The sequence below is a fragment of the Clupea harengus genome, chromosome 15 (genome assembly GCF_900700415.2).
Source record: "Clupea harengus chromosome 15, Ch_v2.0.2, whole genome shotgun sequence".
Taxonomy (NCBI): Eukaryota; Metazoa; Chordata; class Actinopteri; order Clupeiformes; family Clupeidae; genus Clupea; species Clupea harengus.
This window is the reverse complement of record NC_045166.1, coordinates 13,351,183-13,373,144: the sequence shown is the minus strand read 5'-3', so window position 1 is coordinate 13,373,144 and position 21,962 is coordinate 13,351,183. Positions and strand designations below refer to the sequence as shown.

The following is a 21,962-nucleotide window of genomic DNA, read 5'->3' as shown; positions in this document are numbered from 1 at the left end:
ATGACACAAATAAAGCAGGACCCCCCAAAAAGTCATAAAAGTGTAGCTCGTCTTTTTCATGTACTTCCTTCCTCTCTGGCTGTTTTTCTCTCTCCTAGAGGGTGTGAAGGTGCAGGATCTCCAGGCATGTTTGGGTTCCATGTGTTCTGAGCAACAGGACTGTGCAGCTTTGCTGTCCGCTCTGCGTGAGCGGATTCTGCGGTCCGAACGGATCCAACGGTTTTCATCAGAGCTGCAGGTTCTAAATCAGGAACTGACGGAACCGGAGGAGTGGCTGAGGTCAACTGGCTCCAGCGATTCTGACAAGCATGACCTCAAGATGCTAAAGGTTGCCTGTGAGGTCAGTCCAAATCCTCTGTCCATATCTGTGTGTGCTTATGTTGCTTGTGTGAGAGGCATGGGTGTGAGCAATGTGTTTGAGGTGTTAAAACATGATTGTATTGCAATCATATGTTTGTGTGTGTGTGTGTGTGTGTGTGTATGTGTGAGTTAGGCACATGAGTCTGCGGTGTCTGCGCTAGCTCCACGTGTGCAGCAGCTCTCAACCTCAATCAAAGAAGAAAAGGACATACCTGATGACATCACCGCCGACATGGCCGACTTGACGGCTCACCATGAGTCCACGCTGCAGAGGCTACGAGAGAGGGAACAGGAGATCGACTTAGGTGACCCAAAACACACACACACACACACACACACACACACACACACACACAAACCCCACTTACACACACTGGCTTTTTTTCTAAAGAAGAATTAAACAAATATAGCAATCTAGTTTAATGGAGTCTAATACATTACATTTGCTGTGGATGTAGAGCACTATGGCACACAATGGTGTCTCTCTTTCTCACTTTTCTCTCTTTTTTTCCTCTCTCTCTCTCTCTCTTTCTCACCTCTTTCTTTCTCTCTCTCTCTCCATTGTTCCCTATCTCTCTGTCTTTTTGTTCTAAGAGGCACAAACAGGGCCTCTGTCTGTGGTTTCTCCCTGGCTGTGTCTGCTGTAATGATTTACACATTGTATAACTCACCAGTGTTTACCAGAGTAAGGGAATGGAGGAGAGAGAGAGAGAGAGAGAGAGAGAGAGAGAGAGAGAGAGAGAGAGAGAGAGAGAGAGAGAGAGAGAGAGAGAGAGAGAGAGAGAGAGAGAGAGAGAGAGAGAGAGAGAGAGAGAGAGAGAGAGAGAGAGAGAGAGAGAGAGAGAGAGAGAGAGAGACCTTCTATATTAGTATTTTTTTCTTGTTCTGTATCCTTCAGTTGCCTTCCATTTCTCTCCCTCTTTCCCTCTCCTTCTCTTTCTCACTTTCTCCCGCTCCCTCTAACACACACACACGCACACACATACACACACCGCTCCCTCTAACACACACATTTTCCTTCTTAGGTCATTCTGAGTAAAAGGCTTCTTTTCTTTTCTCTCTAAAAGTTGCTGTAGGGAGTCCAGCTCTTAAATTCCACTGGGCGTTTAAGTGAGAGCATGATCATATATTTAGACACACACACACACACACACACACACACATATGCATGCACGTACACACACACACTCACCCGCCCAGACACACATGTGCACACGCACACACAAAAACACCCAGATACACACACACACACACACACTTTTTTTTTAGTGCCTATCTAGACCTTTTCACAGTCATGTAAAAACAATACAGTGTTCCCTCCTGGTGGTAGAAGTGTGTAACTACAGCTGGAATTTGATCTGCCTTTACACAACAGACGAAATATTCCTTGTGGTATTATAACACAATGCATCAGTTAATACAAATTAGTGTACTAGTAATGGGGACTGAATAATACTTTTTAAATTAACTTTAACGCCAAAAGTTTTAAATTCTATGACTTTAAGCTTCACACAATAGTAATGTTCACATTTGATTGACAGCCTTGGCCAGCCTGGACCAGGTTCAAACACAGGCCGAGGTTGCCATGGCAACGGAGTGTGAGAGCAGTTCTCCGGGGGTGTGTGTGTCGGGCGAGATGGAGGCCAGACTGGCGGAGCTGAAAGCCAACATCAGCGATGTCCCCACAGCTGAAGAGGCCGTGCAGAAAGCACAGGTGTGTGTGTGTCTGTCTGTCTGTCTGTCTGTCTGTCTCTGTCTGTGTGTCTGTCTGTCTGTCTGTCTGTCTGTGGTGTGTGTTTGTCTGTCTGTGTGGTGTATATGTATTTAGTCACTGACTCTGTGAATGTGATTTTGTGGTGTTGGGTGAATTTGCATGGGATTAACCTTAACTGAGTGTATGAGTATGTGTATAAGGCTTTGCATATCAGTGTGTTTTTACCATCAAGAAGACGTGTGTGTTATTCATGATATGTCTGTAAGTGTGTCGGCCTGTATGGTCGGCCCGCTTCCTGTTTCTGTCTGTGTCTGTGTGTGTGTGTGTGTGTGTGTGTGTGTGTGTGTGTGTGTGTGTGTGTGTGTGTGTGTGTGTGTGTGTGTGTGTGTGTGTGTGTGTGTGTGTGTGTGTGTGTGTGTGTGTGTGTGTGTGTGTGTGTGTGTGTGTGTGTGTGTGTGTGTGTGTGTGTGTGTGTGTGTGTGTGTGTGATGTTGCTTGGCTGAAGTATGTTCTGTTGGCAGATGTTAGCTAGGGATGGGTATCGTTTGGGTTTTTTCCGATACCGGTGCTAAACCGATACTTTTAAAACGATACCGGTGACTAAACGGTGCCTGAACCGATACTTTTTTTTTTTTAAGCACAAAGCGACGATTGACGACATTAAAGAAAGGGTTTTTTTTTATTGCCAAGGCAATTTTTTTTCTTGAAATTGAACAATATATTAACTGTTTAAAGTACAGTACCAATCAAAAGTTTGGACACACCTTCTCATTCAATGGTTTTTCTTTATTTTTAATTTGTTCTACATTGTAGATTAATATTGAAGACATCCAAACTATGAAGGAACACATATGGAATTATGTGGCAAACTAAAAAATACAAACCAGAATATATTTTAGATTTTAGATTCTTAGATCTTTTTAGAAGTAGCCACCTTTTGCTTTGATGACAGCTTTGCACACTCTTGGCATTCTTTCAATCAGCTTCATGAGGTAGTCACCTGGAATGGTTTTCCAACAGTCTTGAAGGAGTTCCCAGAGGTGCTGAGCACTTGTGGCTGCTTTGCCTTCACTCTGTGGTCCAACTCATCCCAGACCATCTCAACTGGGTTTAGGTTGGGTGATTGTGGACGCCAGGTCATCTGACCCAGCACTCCATCACTCTCCTTCTTGGTCAAATAGCCCTTACATAGCCTGGAGGTGTGTTTGGGGTCATTGCCCTGTTGAAATACAAATGATGGTCCCACTAAGCGCAAACCAGATGGGATGGCATGTCGCTGCAGAATGCTTTGGTAGCCATGCTGGTTTAGTATGCCTTGAATTTTTAATAAATCACAAAACAATGTCACCAGCAAAGCACCCCCACACCATCACACCTCCTCCTCAATGCTTCACGGTGGGAACCACACATGTAGAAACCATCCACTCACCTCTTCTGCGTCTTACAAAGACACGGCAGGTGGAACCAAAAATCTCAAATTTGGACTCATCAGACCAAAGTAGATTTCCACTGGTTTAATGTCCATTCCTTGTGTTTCTTGGCCCAAGCAAGTCTCTTCTTCTTGTTGTTCATCCTCAGTAGTGGTTTCTTTGCAGCAATTCCACCATGAAGGCCTGATTCACGCAGTCTCCTCTGAACAGTTGATGTTGAGATGTGTCTGCTACTTGAACTCTGCAAAGCATTTATGTGGGCTCTTATCTGAGGTGCAGTTAATTGACGGTTTCTGAGGTTGGTAACTCTAATGAACTTATCTTCTGCAGCAGAGGTAACTCTTGGTCTTCCTGTCCTGGGGCGGTCCTCATGAGAGCCAGTTTCATCATAGCGTTTGATGGTTTTTGCTACTGCACTGGATACATTCAAAGTTCTTGAAATCTTCCGGCTTGACTGACCTTCCTGTCTTAAAGTAATGATGGACTGTTGTTTCTCTTTACTTAGTTGAGTGGTTCTTGCCATAATATGGATTAGAACTGTAGTCGAATAGGCCTATTCACTTTATAGAACTGTGCACCAACCCTGCCTCTGCACAACACAACTGATGGTCTCAAACACATTAAGAAGGCAAAAAATTCCACAAATTAACTGTTGACAAGGCACACCTGTTAATTGAAAACCATTCCAGGTGACTACCTCGTGAAGCTGCTTGAAAGAATGCCAAATGTGCAAAATTGTCATCACAGCAAAAGGTGGCTACTTTGAATAATCTAAAATATAAACCATATTCTAGTTTATTTAACACTTTTTTTGTTTACCACATAACTCCATATGTGTTCCTTCATAGTTTTGATGTCTTCAATATTAATCTGCAATGTAGAAAAAAAATTAAATAAAGAAAAACCATTGAATGAGAAAGTGTGTCCAAACTTTTGACTGGTACTGTATATTATAAATACATACAAAACACTTGGCTTCCAACTACAGCTTCAAACTTTTTAACTTCAAACTATGAACAGTATATTAACTGTAAAAAACAGTTCATAGTATACTTAAATAAATACAAAAAACAGCTTCAAACTTCTTTTGCAAAAATATGAGCATATTTGCCTTTGGAGTCAAAAATGTATTATTTTGTTTGCATTTATTTCATGAAATTTCACCATTTTATGATTTGTTTATACCTATCTTTTCTATCTTGTTTATAGTTAATCTTGTTACTTGAACACACTGAGTACGAGAAAATTTGTACTGCCCCTTTAAGAGACTACCGTAGGTTAAGTTTAGCTGTCATCTCCGTTTATTTTTCAGTCTTCGGTTGCTGATCTGATCGGTTGACTCTTGCCTCCTCTCCCCTCTTTTCACGCAATTTTTGTGTTGCATTTACTGCACGTCGCAATGTTCTAATCTTTTTGTGCGAAATACAGCCACACTTTTGACCGTGTACCTTTCGGTATTTTCTCTGTTAAAAGGTTGATGGCTAGTTCTGTTTGTGCTTGCTCTGTGAAATGCTGCCTGCTCTTCACTGTCATAAGACTGTTGCTATGAAAACACCGATGAGCGTGAGCGTCACAGGACAAAGTTTACATTGGGAGCTGGGGCAGTTTTACCTGTGCCCCACGGAATCTGTCTAGCGACCGTGTTCAATTGGCTCAGGCACCGAAATGAAGCACCGAAATCTGCGTTGCATTTCGGTCCGGGTAGGTACCGGTTGTATTGGAACCGGTTCCATATTGGTACCGGTTCTCGGTACCCAACCCTAATGTTAACAGACGTGGCACATACATGCCACAGTGCCCAAACACATCCCTCTCTCTCTCTCTCTTCTCTTTCTCTTTCTCTCTCCTTTTTGCTCTCCCGCCCTCTACTGCTCACTCAGTCCCTCACACACACTCACACACACAAGCTCTTCAGGTAGATATATTGACATTGCTGACGTTCTCTCTGCAGCTTGTTGGTGAGTGCTATCTGACTGTTTAAAGTGTAAAAGTGTTTAAAGTTTAAAGTGTTGCAGGAGAGTGTGGAGTTGGTGAAAGCAGACTGACTGGGTTGTGTCATCATGCCCCGCTGCCCCTTCCTCCCATCAATACTGACCCTGATCAAAGCCCAACTTCCCAGTTCCCCTCTGATACCCCTCTGATTCCCCTCTGATACCCCTCTGATACCCCTCTGATACCCCTCTGATGACCCTCTGATACCCCTCTGATACCCCCAAAACTCCCAGTCTTCCGTCCTGCCCCCGAACCTGGAGATGGCCAGTCTCATCTGCACGAAGTTAAGCTGGTGTCACCTGATGGAACTACTCAATTGTTCAAAGTGTGTGTGTTTGTGTTTGTGTGTGTGTGTGTGTTTGTGTTTAGGCATTATGTCTTGAGCTGGAGAAGAGTTGGCCAACTGGGGAGGGGTCGGAGAAATGGTCGGAGCTATCTAACCGAGCACGTGACGAGCTGGGAATGCTGCAGTGCATTCTGGGAAGCATGAAGGAATCGCAGGTATACCCTCCCCCCCCCCCCCCCCCCCCCCCCCCCCCCCACACACACACACACTTTTTACTCTGAGTGAGACTAAGTTTTGCGCGCAGATGTGTTCTATGTAGTCATTGCTATGAGGAGGTATCCAACATGGACGCTTTGTCAGGCTCTGTCAGGAGTGGTTGCAGATGTCCGTAAGGTGGCCTACATAAGCAGCTGTCATTGTCACGGTTTCAGGTGCGGAGCACAGAGGTGACCGCGTGGTTGGATGAGGCAGAGGAAGTGACATCACGGGATTCTGTTGGAGTATCAGATGCTGGGAAATTGAAGGAGGAAATGGAACAGTGCAAGGTCAGACACACACACACACAGACACACACACATACACATACACACAGATAAAGAGCAAATAAGGACAGGTTGTGAACTTGCATATGCCCGGTTTGATTCATCTGTGCACATGTTTGTCTGTCTGTGTGTGTGACTGGATGCTTGTGTGACACACACACACATACACATACACACAGATAAAGAGCAAATAAGGACAGGTTGTGAACTTGCATATGCCCGGTTTGATTCATCTGTGCACATGTTTGTCTGTCTGTGTGTGTGACTGGATGCTTGTGTGTATGTGATGCGCGTGTGTGTGTGTGTGTGTGTGCGTGTGCATGTGTGTATGTGTGTGCGTGTGTCAACAGGCGTGTGCGGGACGTATAGGGGCAATGGAAGCAGCTCTGAAGCAGCTGGAGGAGAACACCAGTGCTGTGCAGAAGAGTGCAGTACCACAGCTGGCCAGCTGGGGGCAGAGCAGACTGGAGGAGACACAGACAAGGTGGAATACGCTCAGCAAACAGGTGAGACACCCATGGAAACGCGCACACACACACACGCACGCGCACACACACGCACGCACGCACACACACACACACTCACTGTTTGAACAGGATATTAAACTTAAAGCATATTGTTGGGTCCTTCTGTTTATGGATGGATTATTTTGAGATGGCATTTCAAAATAAAAGTATGTTTGTAGAGTCATGCATATGCCTATTGAAGGGTAATTTGAGTGAGTAAAATATCAGCGTAGTGGCCAGGAATGGTCCACAAATTTAGCATATTCATGTTTTCAGTTCAGTTTTCTTTAAACAGTATAGTACATGATTACTCATGATTACTCCAAAATCACAAGTTCCTGTTAATATTCAGAACAGTAGAGTTTCAAAGGTTGAGACCAAGGCAAGACCATTTTAGCAGGGGGGAAATTACCTTAAAATTATGGTTGTGAAAGTTTTCAGAAATGTGTGAAATAAGATTTAAAATTAGTGTTCTGATGTTTCCTTTGCATGAAATAAAGACCAGAACACATAATACTGTAAAAATGTAAAAAAAAAACATTGTACAAAGTGAACTGAATACTTTCTGAATGCATGCAATATTCACCCACTCAATTATTCAGTTCGACTGAATCCTAGTCCCACAGTCACATATTTATAGACTCATTCAATCAGTTTTCCTTGAAATGTACTCTATTTAAATGGCTAGTACACACAACACAACACTACACAACAACTGCATGGCTCGATGTAACGTTCAATAAACTGCGATTAAGACATGGGTTTGTTTTATAAAGTTACATAAAATACTGTCATGCGGGTTATATGCAGTGCGCTTCCTAGTCGGGAAAATACAGCACAAGCTCTCTTAGACATGCACATTCTTGCCATGCATAATGTGTGTGTGTGTGTGTGTGTGTGTGTGTGTGTGTGTGTGTGTGTGTGCAGTTGCTGAGCCACCAGGAGAGTGTGTGTGAGCGCCAGGAGAAAGTGCAGAACTTGCAGAAGGACTTGAGTGAGATGAAGGAGTGGCTGCAGCAGGTGGACGAGGAGTTCCTCATGAGAGACTTCGAGTACAAGAGTCCAGAGGAGCTGGAGGCCTCGCTGGAGGAGATGAAGGTGCACACACACACACACACACACACACACACACTAGTTAAAGGTTTTGAAGGCCACACACACTCCAATACTCATTCCATAAACACACTTTTCTACAAATATAGACACTAAGCCACACTTAATATGCTTACACAACCACACACACACACACACACACACACACACACACACACACACACACACACACACACACACACTTGACTTATGCCATAACTGTTACATGTATATAATTTCAGTCAAATGTAAACTTAGTGTAGGCCACGTTTAACTATTAAGGCACCATAATTATACAACTTAGAATGTAAACAGTCAATCTACACTACACATACATGTCCTGAAGACTGTATATGGGCTTCATATTTATTTCTGGGTCACACATAGTTTGTATGCTCATGCACGCACACACACACACATACACATACACACATACACACTCATATGGGATTGGTACAGCTAAACCTGTCAAATTGTACTGTACTGTTTTTTACAAAGTATGTGTGTGCATGTATGTTTGTCTTTTTGTGTGTGGTTGTGTGTGTGTGGTTGTGTGTGTGTGGTTGTGTATGTGTGATTGTGGGTGGTTGAATGTGGTTGTGTGTCTGTCTGTGTGTGTGTGTGTGTGTCTGTGTATCAGAGGGCTGAAGAGGATGTGTTACAGAAGGAGGTGAGAGTGAAGATCCTGAAGGACAACATTAATGTGCTGGTGTCTCAGACGCCCCCTGCTGGAGAGGACCTGTCAGTACAGTTGGGCACAGTGCTCCACAATTACCACAAGCTCTGTGAGCGTTTCAAGAGCAAGTGCCACACGCTTGAGGTACAGCGGAACTGTGTGTGTGTGTGTCTCTGTGTGTTTAAATGATTGATCAGATTTTCATGGATATGTATGTCTTTAAAGATTTTAGGTTTTTATTCATTTTTTTGATTGAGGCATATAAGAGATTTGTTTAAAGGTTACATCTTTGGTGACTATTCGATGATTAAATTATTGTGTGTGTGTGTGTGTGTGTGTGTGTGTGTGTGTGTGTGTGTGTGTGTGTGTGTGTGTGTGTGTGTGTGTGTGTGTGTGTGTGTGTGTGTGTGTGTGTGTGTAGGAGGTATGGTCGTGCTGGATGGAGCTACTGCATTATCTGGAGGTGGAGGACCAGTGGCTCCGCAACCTGCAGGAGAAGCTACAGGCCTCACAGAACCTTCCAGAAAACGCAGACACCGTCAACCAAGCACTGGAGGTACACACACACACACACACACACACACACACACATGCAGTGGCTTGCAAAGGTATTCAGCCCCCCTGAAGTCATCACCATTTTCACAGCTCCAAAAGATACTTATGCATAATTTCTCAATCAGTATTTGTATAGTTAACATTATGCTGTAGTATATTTTCAAAGGCAAAATAAGTGATTTATCTACTAACGTTAGCAATAAATAAAATCAAAGCTGAAATATACTACTTGCATAAGTATTCAAACCCTTGAACAGAGGTGCCACTTATTTGACCATAGCTGATTATAATTAGGTTCTACCTATGTTAAAGTAGAGATCTCCTTCAGGATATGAAAATCACTCTGATTTTTAGATTCATTCGTCTAAGGGCCATCTGCCAGGCTGTGAGGTAGCAGGATAGGAAGACTAAAGAGGCAAATGCTTAAGTGAGGAAAAGACTCCAACAATTATCCAAGTTGATTGAGCATTATTGCATCCAGAAGAAGGAAGAGAACGTTGCATCACACCATCCAGATGCTAGGTAGAAAAGGCTGCCCCCCCCCCCCCCACAGGCCACCACAGTCCAGCCATCCCCCTGAAAACCGCCAAAGTGAAGTGGCTGGAATTGGGGTGCAGGTGTAGGAGTCCACGGTCCTTAGAGCTATCCATCAAACTGGAGTCTGATTCTAAAATCAAATCTAAATTTGAGAAGATCCACGTTAAAGCATGTTTGGAGGTTGCCTAAGGTATGGGAAAATGTTTTTAAAATAGAGCTTTTTGGCCGATCGTCAAAGTAGAGTAAATCTAACACTGCCAACGCCTCAGTACACACCATCACACTCCTGAAATATGCTCTTGACTGCAGGAACTGGGAAACTTTTTAGAATTAAAGGGAGGATGAATGAAAATAAATTCTACACATCATCACAAGAAAACCTGCTGCAGTCTGTTGTAAACCAAGGCTTGGGAGAGGGATTACCTACACGTAGGACACGCACCCAAGGCACAAGGCTAAAGCAACACTGGAATGGCTCAGTCAAAGCCCTGATCACAATCCTACTGAGAATCTGTGGCTTAAGGCTGTTATTGCAACAAAGAGGTTGCCTGCCAAGTATTAATGTATAGGGGTTGTATTAATGTATAGGGGTTGCCTGCCAAGTATTAATGTTTAGGGGTTGAAGACCTATGCAAGTGGAATATTTTAGTTTTGAATTTAATTTATTTAAAATTTTAGTAGAGCAATATTCAGCCTACACTACAGCATACGTGTTCACAATGATAATACTGATACTGGGAAAATATGAGTATCTTTTTAAAAACTGGTCAAATGGTGGTGATGTTCAGGGGGATTCAATACTTTTGCAAGCCACTGTATACACACACACACACACACACACACACGTAAATACTCTTGAAACGTCTCTCAACCTGCCTGCCTGCTTATCTCGCTTTCTACATGTCTTCCTGTCTGTCTCTTCCTGTCAATCTCACCCCTTCTCTCCCCTCCATCCATTTAATCTGTCTCCCCAACTCTCTCTCTCCTACTCTCCCTCTCCCTAACTGTACCTCTCTCAACCCCTCTTCTCCCTCTCTCTCTCCCCTTTCCCCCCCTCCCTCTCTCCCTGTAGGCTCTGGAGGGTGTGTTGCGTCACCCTTCTGATAACCGCACTCAGATAAGGGAACTGGCACAGACGCTCATCGATGGAGGCATCCTGGATGAGCTCATCAGCGAGAAACTTGAGAGCTTCAACACTCGATACGACCAGCTCAGCCAGCAGGTGTGTGTGTGTGTGTGTGTGTGTGTGTGTGTGTGTGTGTGTGTTTGTGTGTGCTTGTGCGTGTGTGTGCTTGTGCGTGTGCGCTCACGCATGTTTCCCAGCTGGTAGGCCTGTTGGTTTGGTCAAGCCATCAGTATCTCATCATTGGTCACAGTCTCGCATCACAACAACCCCCAGATGGATTTGTACTTGATGTCATATCAGTGATCACTGTCATTAGCACATACACCAGCTGCTGACCAGCCTTCATGTCAAGTGTATTTTTCATATACACACTGTAAAACACATGATGTTGTCTATGGGCAAGCCTAGAACTTTCTAGAAATTATCCTTCTGTTCTTCTAACGGTATAATAGACCTACATATTTTAATATAGATAATAAATATGTATTAATGTTTCTATATATATGTTTGTGTGTATATATATATATATATATATATATATATGAACGCGTTTGTGTGTGTGTATCTATGAATGTTTGTGTGTGTGTGTGCGTGTGCTTGTGTGTGTGTAGGCGGAGAGCCAGCAGATGTCTCTGGAGCAGCAGCTGATATCGTTGCGGGACAATGAGAACTCCCTTCAGGCTCTGCAGGAGAACCTCACACAACTGGACCACACACTCACGTCATACCTCACCGACCGCGTCGACGCCTTCCAGCTGCCGCAAGAGGCCCAGGTACACACACACACACACACACACACACACACACACACACACACACACACAATCACATCCTATCTCGACTGGATGTGCCACACATACAAACCTACACTAAGACCAAATGAAGGTGAAATGCTCTGGAAGGAGGTCTTTCTTTTTTGTCACACACACACACACACACACACACACACACACACACACACACACACACACACACGAACGCACATAAACACACACACACACACACACACACACACACTCACAAGTATTTGAACTCAAGCTGAATGTTGACCTCTGTCCCCCAGCGCATCCAGGCAGAGATCGTATCCCATGAGGCCGCGCTGGAGGACCTGAAGAAAAGGAATGTGGGGAATGTGCCGACGCCCACGCCCGAAGGCAAGGCCAGTCGAGGGGGCACCGTACTGGACCAGATCCAGGTGTGTGTGTGTGTGTGTGTGTGTGTGTGTGTGTGTGTCTCTGTCTGTCTATCTCTGTTTGTTTGTTTATGTGTGTTTGTGTGAAGTCTTTGAGATTTAAATTGAGGGACAGTCATATTTATTTTTGAAGTATGTTTAAAATATTTATAATATAGAATCGATGCACCACTTCACAATAATATGCAGGTAGTTTTAAAGCGTCATAATACATCTAAACTATGTGCATGAATAAAAAATGGTTTGATGAAAAATACCTGTTTGTTTTGTGTGTGTGTGTGTGTGTGTGTGTGTGTGTGTGTGTGTGTGTGTGTGTGTGTGTGTGTGTGTGTGTGTGTGTGTGTGTGTGTGTGTGTGTGTGTGTGTGTGTGTGTGTGTGTGTGTGTGTGTTCGTTCTCTCCATTCTCAGAGGAAGATGCGAGAGATCTCCACTAAGTTCCAGCTGTTCCAGAAGCCGGCCAACTTTGAGCAGCGCATGCTGGACTGCAAACGGGTGCTAGATGGCGCCAGAGATGAGCTGCACATCCTGGACCTCACCGACATCACACCAGAACACATCCACACACACTTCAGTGGCTGCATGGTGAATGCATACACATACGCACACACACCGACATCACGCCAGAACACATCCACACACACTTCAGTGGCTGCATAGTGAATACATACACACACACACACATACACCGACACACACCAACATCATGCCAGAACACATCCACACACACTTCACTGGCTGCATGGTGAATAGACACACACACACACACACACACACACACACACACACACACACACACATCTCAGAGGCTGTTGACCAACACCAGGCCAAGACCAGTGTCATCACCTAAACCAGTCGTTCTCAAAGTGTGGTCCGCGGACCACTGGTGGTCCGCCTGTGCCCCGTAATGGTCCGCACGGTATTGCGACATTTCTAACATACAACTCAGAACGAATAGAACACAGTCAGTAGTAGCCTAATCTATTAAAGAGTTGCCTAACCTATTAACAAGGTCATGGATTGGTGGTTTAAGAGAAAATTAAATGAGAAAGCCTCTGACAGACAAAGAGACGGTGCAGCGGCGAGATGGTTCAGCCGCAGTGGGCATCATCCCGCCGCGGAGCTGCATTCAAACAGCGTTTTTTTCTCCCACTGCGGAGACAGCAAGATGATAACTATATTATGTGTTGTGTGACGTTGGATAATGACAACTCTTAATTATGAAAAGTTGACTACTAGGATGGCTTTATTAATGCCAGTCGGCTAGCCTACTGTTGGTAGGGAATTACTGCATTTGCGTGGTCGGTATGCGCATTGGTTGTGTTGTGTGATACATTGGCGTGTCTGAGTGTGTGATGGGAGTATGAGGCTGTGAGCGAACTATAGTTTGTAACATAACCAAGTCATGCATGGAGCAGGGTTCCAGATGCTTTGCCTAGCGCATCATAACTAGCCTACCGGTACGTAAAAAAAAGGAGTGCCCACCCTCGAAAATCATGTGCCGCTAACAATTGTCTGGCGCCAGGGGATATACTATTCAGTTAGATGGTCCGCAAGTTTTTTTTTATTGGCTAAGTGGTCCTTGGTCTGAAAAAGTTTGAGAAACACTGACCTAAACTACTCCTCACTGCCTGCTGATTGGCAGAGCTCATTCTGATCTAACTGGGATGGGATGCAGTGGAGCTAAAGTCAGGGTGAAGGGCCTCACTGCAAGGCCAGCAGACTTCTTACTTAAGCAATAAGGTACGAGAGGCAGTACTGTATCGTCAATAATGTACTGTTCAAGGGTGTTGTTAGGCCCGACGCGAAGCGGAGGGCCGGCAAACCCTTGCACAGTACATTATTGACGATACAGTACTGCCTCGAGTATCGCATTTCAGTAGCCTAGACTCTAGAGAAAATAGTCCCCGAATGTGTGGCTGTTGCTATGCAACAGACAAACAGCATTGGGAACGTCACGTTTGTTAGCCTGTACTCTCCTGAGCAAGCTAAAGTGGTAATAGCTAGCGAGCTGTTTACGGTCACAACCCACAGAAAGTTCAAAATGCCCGGGATGTGTTGTGCTGATGGATGAGACAACAGTCGCCAGAGAAAACCTAGATATACAATTGATACAATCGTGAATAATTGCTGTGTCTTATTAGAGCTAAACTCCCCTGAGCGAGCTAGAGTGCTAATAACTAGCGAGCTGTTTAGCCCTTTGGGATTTGGCTACAACTCGTTAGCCCATATTGGCACTCTTGATTGCTCAAGAACGGTTAGCTTTGATAAGATCCAGGATACATGTCCTGTGATCTCATACATATTGTTTTTGTCTCCAAATGCCATATCTTGGTGTCGTTCACCCATCTTGCAACTGCATATTGAAAGGCATCTCTACTCTTGAAATCTCCAGTTTATGGGGATGGAATATGTACAAGATAAATGTAAATGTCGGGAAAAGAAAGTTGGGGCAGATGCTTTGCAAAAACACAGAGGAATTGCTAATCGCTAACGGCTAGTAGCATGCTAACCTTTGATAGGTGGCTAATACACCTCGCAAATCCTCTTAGACATATTTTTCAGTTACAATAATGGCGTTTTTATATTGTACAGTGTCTATTTCTCGGTAACTTTCTAAAAATCTAAGCAAAAAAAAGTAAAACTTAAAACTTTTAGGTAGAAATACGATGATCTACGGAGATTTGGTCCGCCATTTTTTTTCGAACTAAGGTAGTATATTTTGAGTGCGCACTGATATGGAACGCTCAGGTAAATGTAAACAGCTGTACAGTACATTATGGCTCAATACAGTACACCCTGTGACCTCCTTTCAACCAATCAGAATGCTTGGTTTCATCTACCCGTATTATAATTTACATTACGTTCACTTACTTCACATAACATGTACGTGTTTCCTAAACCACACACACTCCAGCATCTTTAGTCTTTAGTGATAAATTCTCATTTATATGCCGGTAATAACACAACAGGCTTTCTTGTACAGGTGCTCAGGTTGAACTGATTAGATGCATGCAGCACAGTTACACAAACCTGACCATCTACTCAATGAGATGATGCACACACTGATCATCATAAAACAAACGTGTGTGTGTGCGTGTCTGTGTTTGTGTGGTCTCTCTGTGTGTGTGTGTGTGTGTGTGTGTGTGCGTGCAGAGGCTGTATAAGGTGCTGAGTGACGTGAAGATGGAGGTAGAGACGGTGATTAAGACGGGCCGGCAGATTGTGCAGAAACAGCAGACAGAAAACCCCAAGGGCATGGACGAGCAGCTCACCGCCCTCAAACTGCTCTACAATGACCTGGGAGCACAGGTGTGTGTGTGTGTGTCTCTCTGTGGGTGGGTGGGTGTGTGTGTGTGTGTCAGTCAGTGAGGTCGGCAGCTAATGACCTCAGAGCACTGATGTGTGTGTGTGGGTGTTTGTCAGTCAGCACGGTTACTGTACAACCTCGGTTCCCAAACTGGGGTACGCAGGGAGTGGTTCAGGGGGTACGCAGGGAGAAAATTTCCGCGATAACGGAAAACTGACGGAATTCGTGGAATGTTCCCTTTGAAACAGAATTGCAACTTTCAGACGGAAACATCATTTTGTGCATCAAATTCCCCTGTAGTTTGCCCTGCAAGGCTGTATTTCTTTCTAATAAACACAACAACGAACCCAACGATGAACAAGCATTAATTAAAAAACAAAACCACTGAGAAAATGTCACGTCTGTGCTGAACTACGCTCCGGCCACGCCCCCCTTTTCAACGGTTGACACACACACCTCAACACATACAGCCTGTAAAATGAATTCGCTCATCTTCCCAATTGCCTGCGAATAATGTTTTTTAAGTCTTCTGTTTTGTTGATGGCTGGCAAACAACAACCTTAAAAGGTTTGGGTCCCTTGTGGCACATATAATTCACTCATTTTAAGCCACCAATTTACCTCAGGGAATAAAACAGAATTGTGAAATAAATTGCGGTGAAAAGGAAAACTTTTTTATTAAATTTTTATTTATTGAATGTCTGAAGGGGTACGTGACTGTAAAAAGTTTGGGAACCACTGCTGTACAACAAATTGGGGGCACAAGTGTGTGTGTGTGTGTGTGTGTGTGTGTGTGCGATTGTTTGTGTGTGAATGAGTGTTTGCAAAGAAAGTAACATTTTATGGTTAACTTGATTCAAGGCAAGCACAACACAGACGCACAAAGAATAATTTAGATTTTTTGAAAGCTGTAAAAGTTGTCTCGTCTACAACAAATGCTTTGTATGTGTGCTACAGCCTCACATTGTGTGTGTGTGTGTGTGTGTGTGTGTGTGTGTGTGTGTGTGTGTGTGTGTGTGTGTGTGTGTGTGTGTGTGTGTGTGTTGTTCTCAGGTGACGGAAGGCAAGGGAGACTTGGAGAAGGCGCTGGCGCTGTCTGAACGCGTGCAGAGCGATAGCGCCGCCCTGCAGGACTGGTTTAGCAGCACAGAGGAGCAGCTGCAGCAGAGACACAGCACACACATGCCTGCCGACACACACACCGAGCAGGCCTGGGCTAATGTAAGTGTGTGCGCGAGAGTGTGCGCGAGAGTGTGCGAGAGGGTGTGCGCGAGAGTGTTAGTGTGTGTGTGTTTCAGGCCTCATGCAGACGAAGCCTAGTTTGTCTGAACCCGGGTTCATTTTTCACACATATCAACTTTTTAAATCGCGTGCACATGAACCCAGCGAATCCGATTGACTCAGCTGTAGTACATCCCCCACGCCTGTTGGTGGCGCTTTAAGGTGCTACAGACAGCTGAAGAAAACGGAGAAGAAGACAGGAGCATGCTAATAAAGTAACATATGACAGTAGTTGAGCCCCAACTAGCAACGTTTAGCTTAGCCGCATAGCCTACATTTAATCTGCACAGTAACACATTATAGTGGTTTATAAAATCAGTGGTAAGAGCAGACTGTAGGTTAAGCGAAAAATTATTATATTTGTTATTGATAATAAAGAGTTTAGAACAGTGCAACAAAGCAATGTGCAACATGACATGTCTGAGTTGTTTAAATGCCTGTGCTTTATGGAGATGCTGAGCTTGAGCACGAGAGACCACAATGCAAGTGCTGTGGATCCTGGATGTTTCATGGTTTACAATTTCATGGTTTTATTACTAACAACAAATGTAGGCTATTGTTGAGGGCTTTGTCCTTCACGTACTGTAGGCTACCTCTGAAGTAACGTTAACGCTAGCTAGTAGCTATCGCTATCGTTGTCTGACAGGACTAAAGTTAACGTAACATTCATCTTTATTACAGACCGTTTTGAAAGTTCCGTCTATAATAAAAAATCTTTTCACGTCAGATTTGCTCATATAGGCTATTGCTGACACTTTTAAAAACTGTTTTTAGAAAAATGGTCTGATGCAAATAGATTAAACAGTGATAGATTAAAGTGTGGCTTGTTAATGTCATCCCTTTCCTAACAACAGATAGATAGATACATTTGTATTAATCCTGTTAGGGAAATTCACGTGGAAAAGCAGCAAGGTAATAGGAAGAATTATTTTTTTTTAAACTGGAGAGCTGTTATAACTGGCTGCCACACTCACTGCTGGCAACCCATTCAGTTATTAAATAATGCCGGTTGTGTCCGTTGTTCTGGCTGGTCTAATGATGCGATCACGTGGAGCAATCCGATTAGGTTTGCTGATAGCGTGCATACGAACACCAACCCGCGACCGGATTTCGAGTTTACTCACTTTGGACCCCCGATTCGAGGGAGTGCGGATACAGTGTGCGGATACAGTGCGTTCGTCTGCACGATAGGGCTATCCGGAGACGGTTCTCTCCGGGTTCAGGCAAACTAGACTTCGTCTGTATGACCCCTCAGAGGGGATTAGTTTGGGTTTGTTGGATGTGTATTGGACGTTTTTGAGGAGTGTGTGTGTGTGTGTGTGTGTGTGTGTGTGTGTGTGTGTGTGTGTGTGTGTGTGCTTTTGTGAGTGAGCAAGAACGAATCACTGTGGTCAGTACAAATGCATAGTGTGGTCTTTTTGCTGAAGACAACAGAAGCAACTGCAGTGGACTGTGAAAGAGGATTAGCATTATTTATGATCTGTATGCGCGTGTTTTTTAAGGCTCATCAGTTTATACACACAAACAGAGGAGAACGTAGGACACACACACACGCACACACACACACACACACAAACTGAGGAGAAACTACCCTTTGACTGAAGGTCATGCAGGGCTTATTTACACTTACAGTAAGCAGTATGTACTTTGAATACTCTTTCTCAAGATATGTCTTTCCCAAGTCTGGAAATATGAACGTTTATTTTTTAATGTGTGTGTGTTTCTGGCTACGTGGGTGTGTGTGTGCTTGTTGGTGTGTGTGTGTTTGGGTGTCTGTGCGTGTCTATGGGTGTCTCATGTTTGTGTGCGTAGGGCATACTGACAGAGTGTGAGCAGAAGAAGGAGGAGTTGAACGTGTTGGTGGAGAACAGCGCCGCCCTGCAGGCCCTGGTGGAGCAAAGCGAGTCTGCCCTGGAGGAGAGGATCTTCCAGCTCAATGAGGCCTGGGCCCGTGTCCACAGCCAGGCTCAGGACTGGCTCTCTGCCCTGCAGGTCAGTCACCTTTAACCTTTGAACTCTGACCTCCAACACTCTCTCACCATTACTTCGTATGATCATATTCCATGTTCATATAGGTTGTCAGTAACTTGTAACTTTAATAACATGTGTGCGTGTGCGTGTGCGTGTGCGTGTGCGTGTGCGTGCGTGCGTGCGTGTTTTCCTCAGGCCCACCAGAGTGAGATGGAGAGCTTTGATGAGAACCTGGCTCACATCAGCACCTGGCTCTACCAGACACAGATCCACATGGATGAAGTTGAGAAAATGCCCCCTGCCCAGAAGGAGAGAGAGGTGCAGGTAACGGCTGTGTGTGTGTTTGTGTGTGTGCGTGTGTGTGTCAGTCAGTCTGTCAATCTGTATGTATGTATGTTTATCTGTGTGTCTGTCTCTCTGTCAGTATCTACAGCTGTGTGGATCTATACATTTAGATGACCCTACATGGGCGTTGAGTTTGTGTTCCATTTCAGTTTTATATTTTCTGTGTCCTTTGAATGAGGAGTTGGACATTTCAGATTGATCACTACTGAATTGAGTATATCAAGTATATCATTCTCTCTCTCTCTCTCTCTCTCTCTCTCTCTCTCTCTCTCTTCTCACTCTAACTCTCACTCTCTACCTCTCACTCTCTACCTCCCTACTCCTCTCTCTCTCCCTTTGTCACTCTCTCTCCCTCTCTCTCTCCCCCTCCCTCTCCTCCCTCTCTCCCTCCCTCCCCCAGTCCCTGTCCTTAGAGTTGGAGGGGATGATGTTGCGTGTGGCGGGCGTTAGAGAGCACGCTCTCCTCCTCATCACGGCCCGTGGGCCCGCGTGCAGCGACACCGTCCACCCCAAAATCACCGAGCTCAACCGAGACTTCAACAAGGTGGTCCAGCGCATTAGAGCAGCGCAGGTACACACACACACACACACACACACACACGCACACACACACACACACACACACACACACACACACACACACACACACACACACATTATTCATGGAGTGATTACTTTGTGTAGCCAGCCTTAAGTACACGCATTGAGGTGAGGACATGGGTTTGGTTCTGTGGTAGCTCAGCGAACACACTCACACACACACACACACACACACACACACACAGACACAGACACAGACAGGCAATAATGTAATCATTGATTAGTCACCAAAGATGTAACCTTTAAACATGTCTTACATGCCTAAAAATGAATAGAAACCAAAAACCTTTAAAGATATACTGTACATAACCATGAAGATCTCATCAGTCAAACATAGAGGAGTGTGCCCACACACACAGTTGGAATCACAATGGACGTGGCGTTTGTAAGGATGAAACCTGTGCGAGGTCACATACAGTATATTGGAATGAGAGCCTGCCTGTGTGTCTGTCTGTGAATGACAGTGTAATTACTGTGCAATAACAGTGATTAATATTAATAATTAATGTGTAGTAACTAGGGCTGTCAACGTTAACGCGTTAATCTATGCGATTAATGCGGCCGCGATTAACGCGATAAAATATTTTAACGCAATTAACTCAACTTAAAAAATCTAAATTTCTTCTTAAAATTAATATATCTTTTTTTTTGTAATGCCTTTATTTGGATAGGACATGAAGTTATGACAGGAAGCGAGGCGGAGAAGAGGTGGGGAGAGAATTGGGAAATTACATCAGGCCAGACTTGTGTCCCCTCGGGCAATGTAGCATACCATTTTATGGGAGCGATGAGGGACAGGTGGGGCTTGAATAGCCCCCCTTGTTCAAAGTGGGAAATGCCGGGAAAAAGTTTGAGAACCACTGCGGTAGTTGAAGATGGAGAGAGCTAAGGGATTGTTGGGCGGAAAGTCTCTGTTTAAGAGCCAAAATGACGGAACAATCGACAAAACTAAAGTTGTATGTAGCATTTGTCAAGCTGAATTTAGCTATCACCTTAATGCAAAGCACCCGACAGAAAGCAGTCCCAGGTTAGATGATTGCCAACCTACACTCCACGACTTCTCTAGGAAAATAACTAGACCAGTCCGTGAAAAGGTTACCATTTGGGTTGCCGGTGACTGTCGGCCCATCAACATAGTTGAGGACAGTGGGCTGATTGAGGTGATTCGAATTGCTTCAGGGGAAATTCTTACGATTTACCGTCGAGGGGCACCATTGTGTTTAAAAAAAAAAAATACAATTAAACAACGGTGTCTAAAATACACGCTGTCTGAAGTGATTACTTGTTTATTTATAAGATTTAGTCTTAAGAAGAAAAACAAACTTTAATTAATCGCGAATAATTTATTTCAAAATGTGCGATTAATTAGTTAATTTTTTTGAATCGATTGACAGCCCTAGTATTAACACATTAGAGTTTGTGCAATGGAAGACATGGATAAGGACCATGTGTTTTACTATGCGTGTGTGTGGCAGTGTAACAACAGTGTGTGGGTGTGTGTGGATGAGGAATGTGTGGAGGCGGCAGTACAGCTCCAGCATTTTGAGTCAGATCTGCAGGCCTGCCTCAACACCCTTCAGATCCAGGACACACACACACCAGACGAGGAGAAAGTATGCGTGCGCACACACACACACACACACACACACACACACACACACACACACACACACTCACATGCACACACTTCATGGGGAAAAAATACAAAAAACCACACACACATAGACTCATGAGAAGGAAGTACTGTATATATGCACACACACACACACACACACACACACACACAGGTTGGCATCTCTGTATCTGTTACCATGTGACTCACATGAGGTATAATGTAATCAAGATCCAGGTTATTCTGCTCCTGTAAAACTGTTCCAAGGACACACACACACACACACACACACACACACACACACACACACACACACACACACACACACACACACACACACAACAACCGCTCACGGTAACAGACACACACACACACACACACACACACACACACTCAGAGAAACACATCCGCGCACACGCGTACACTCAGAGGTACACATGCGCACACCCCCACCCCCACGACACCCACACAGACACAGAGGAGCATATGCACAAACACACAAGCACACACACACACACTCACCTACGCACACTACCAAAGCGCATCCTGACTGAAGGTCATCTAGCTCTTATACACACTTCTCACTTGGCTGTATGCTCTGAAATCTTCACTCCTCTTTCTCCATATCATGTGTGTGTGTGTGAGTATGAGCATTCCTCTGTCTGTCCACTCATATGTGTGTGTGTGTGTGTGTGTGTGTGTGTGTGTGTGTGTGTGTTCTCTGGTTCCTCCGTTTGTGAAGGTGTGTAGTTTCTGTCTGCCTCGGTTTCTTTGTAGGTAAGTGTTGGAATGTGTCCGAGGACTCAAAGTGTATTGTCTTTGTGTTCTCGTGTGTGTG

The 21,962-nt window shown here is 44.4% G+C and overlaps 1 protein-coding gene across 4 annotated transcripts in view; it reads left to right on the top strand.

Moving 5' to 3' along the window:
* The window catches only part of utrn (utrophin), a 149,767-nt gene that overhangs the window by 52,259 nt on the left and 75,546 nt on the right, over window positions 1-21,962 (top strand). For all 4 annotated transcript variants that reach the window (XM_031581994.2, XM_031581992.2, XM_031581993.2 and 1 more), the window contains 18 exons: window positions 99-340; window positions 494-665; window positions 1,902-2,074; window positions 5,866-5,997; window positions 6,214-6,327; window positions 6,675-6,830; window positions 7,758-7,928; window positions 8,563-8,742; window positions 9,020-9,154; window positions 10,763-10,912; window positions 11,428-11,589; window positions 11,880-12,011; window positions 12,418-12,591; window positions 15,163-15,318; window positions 16,369-16,536; window positions 18,409-18,588; window positions 18,763-18,891; window positions 19,313-19,483. In XM_031581994.2, coding sequence (XP_031437854.1) covers window positions 99-340; window positions 494-665; window positions 1,902-2,074; window positions 5,866-5,997; window positions 6,214-6,327; window positions 6,675-6,830; window positions 7,758-7,928; window positions 8,563-8,742; window positions 9,020-9,154; window positions 10,763-10,912; window positions 11,428-11,589; window positions 11,880-12,011; window positions 12,418-12,591; window positions 15,163-15,318; window positions 16,369-16,536; window positions 18,409-18,588; window positions 18,763-18,891; window positions 19,313-19,483 — 2,897 coding nt within the window. The remainder of the gene's footprint in view (window positions 1-98; window positions 341-493; window positions 666-1,901; window positions 2,075-5,865; window positions 5,998-6,213; window positions 6,328-6,674; window positions 6,831-7,757; window positions 7,929-8,562; window positions 8,743-9,019; window positions 9,155-10,762; window positions 10,913-11,427; window positions 11,590-11,879; window positions 12,012-12,417; window positions 12,592-15,162; window positions 15,319-16,368; window positions 16,537-18,408; window positions 18,589-18,762; window positions 18,892-19,312; window positions 19,484-21,962) is intronic.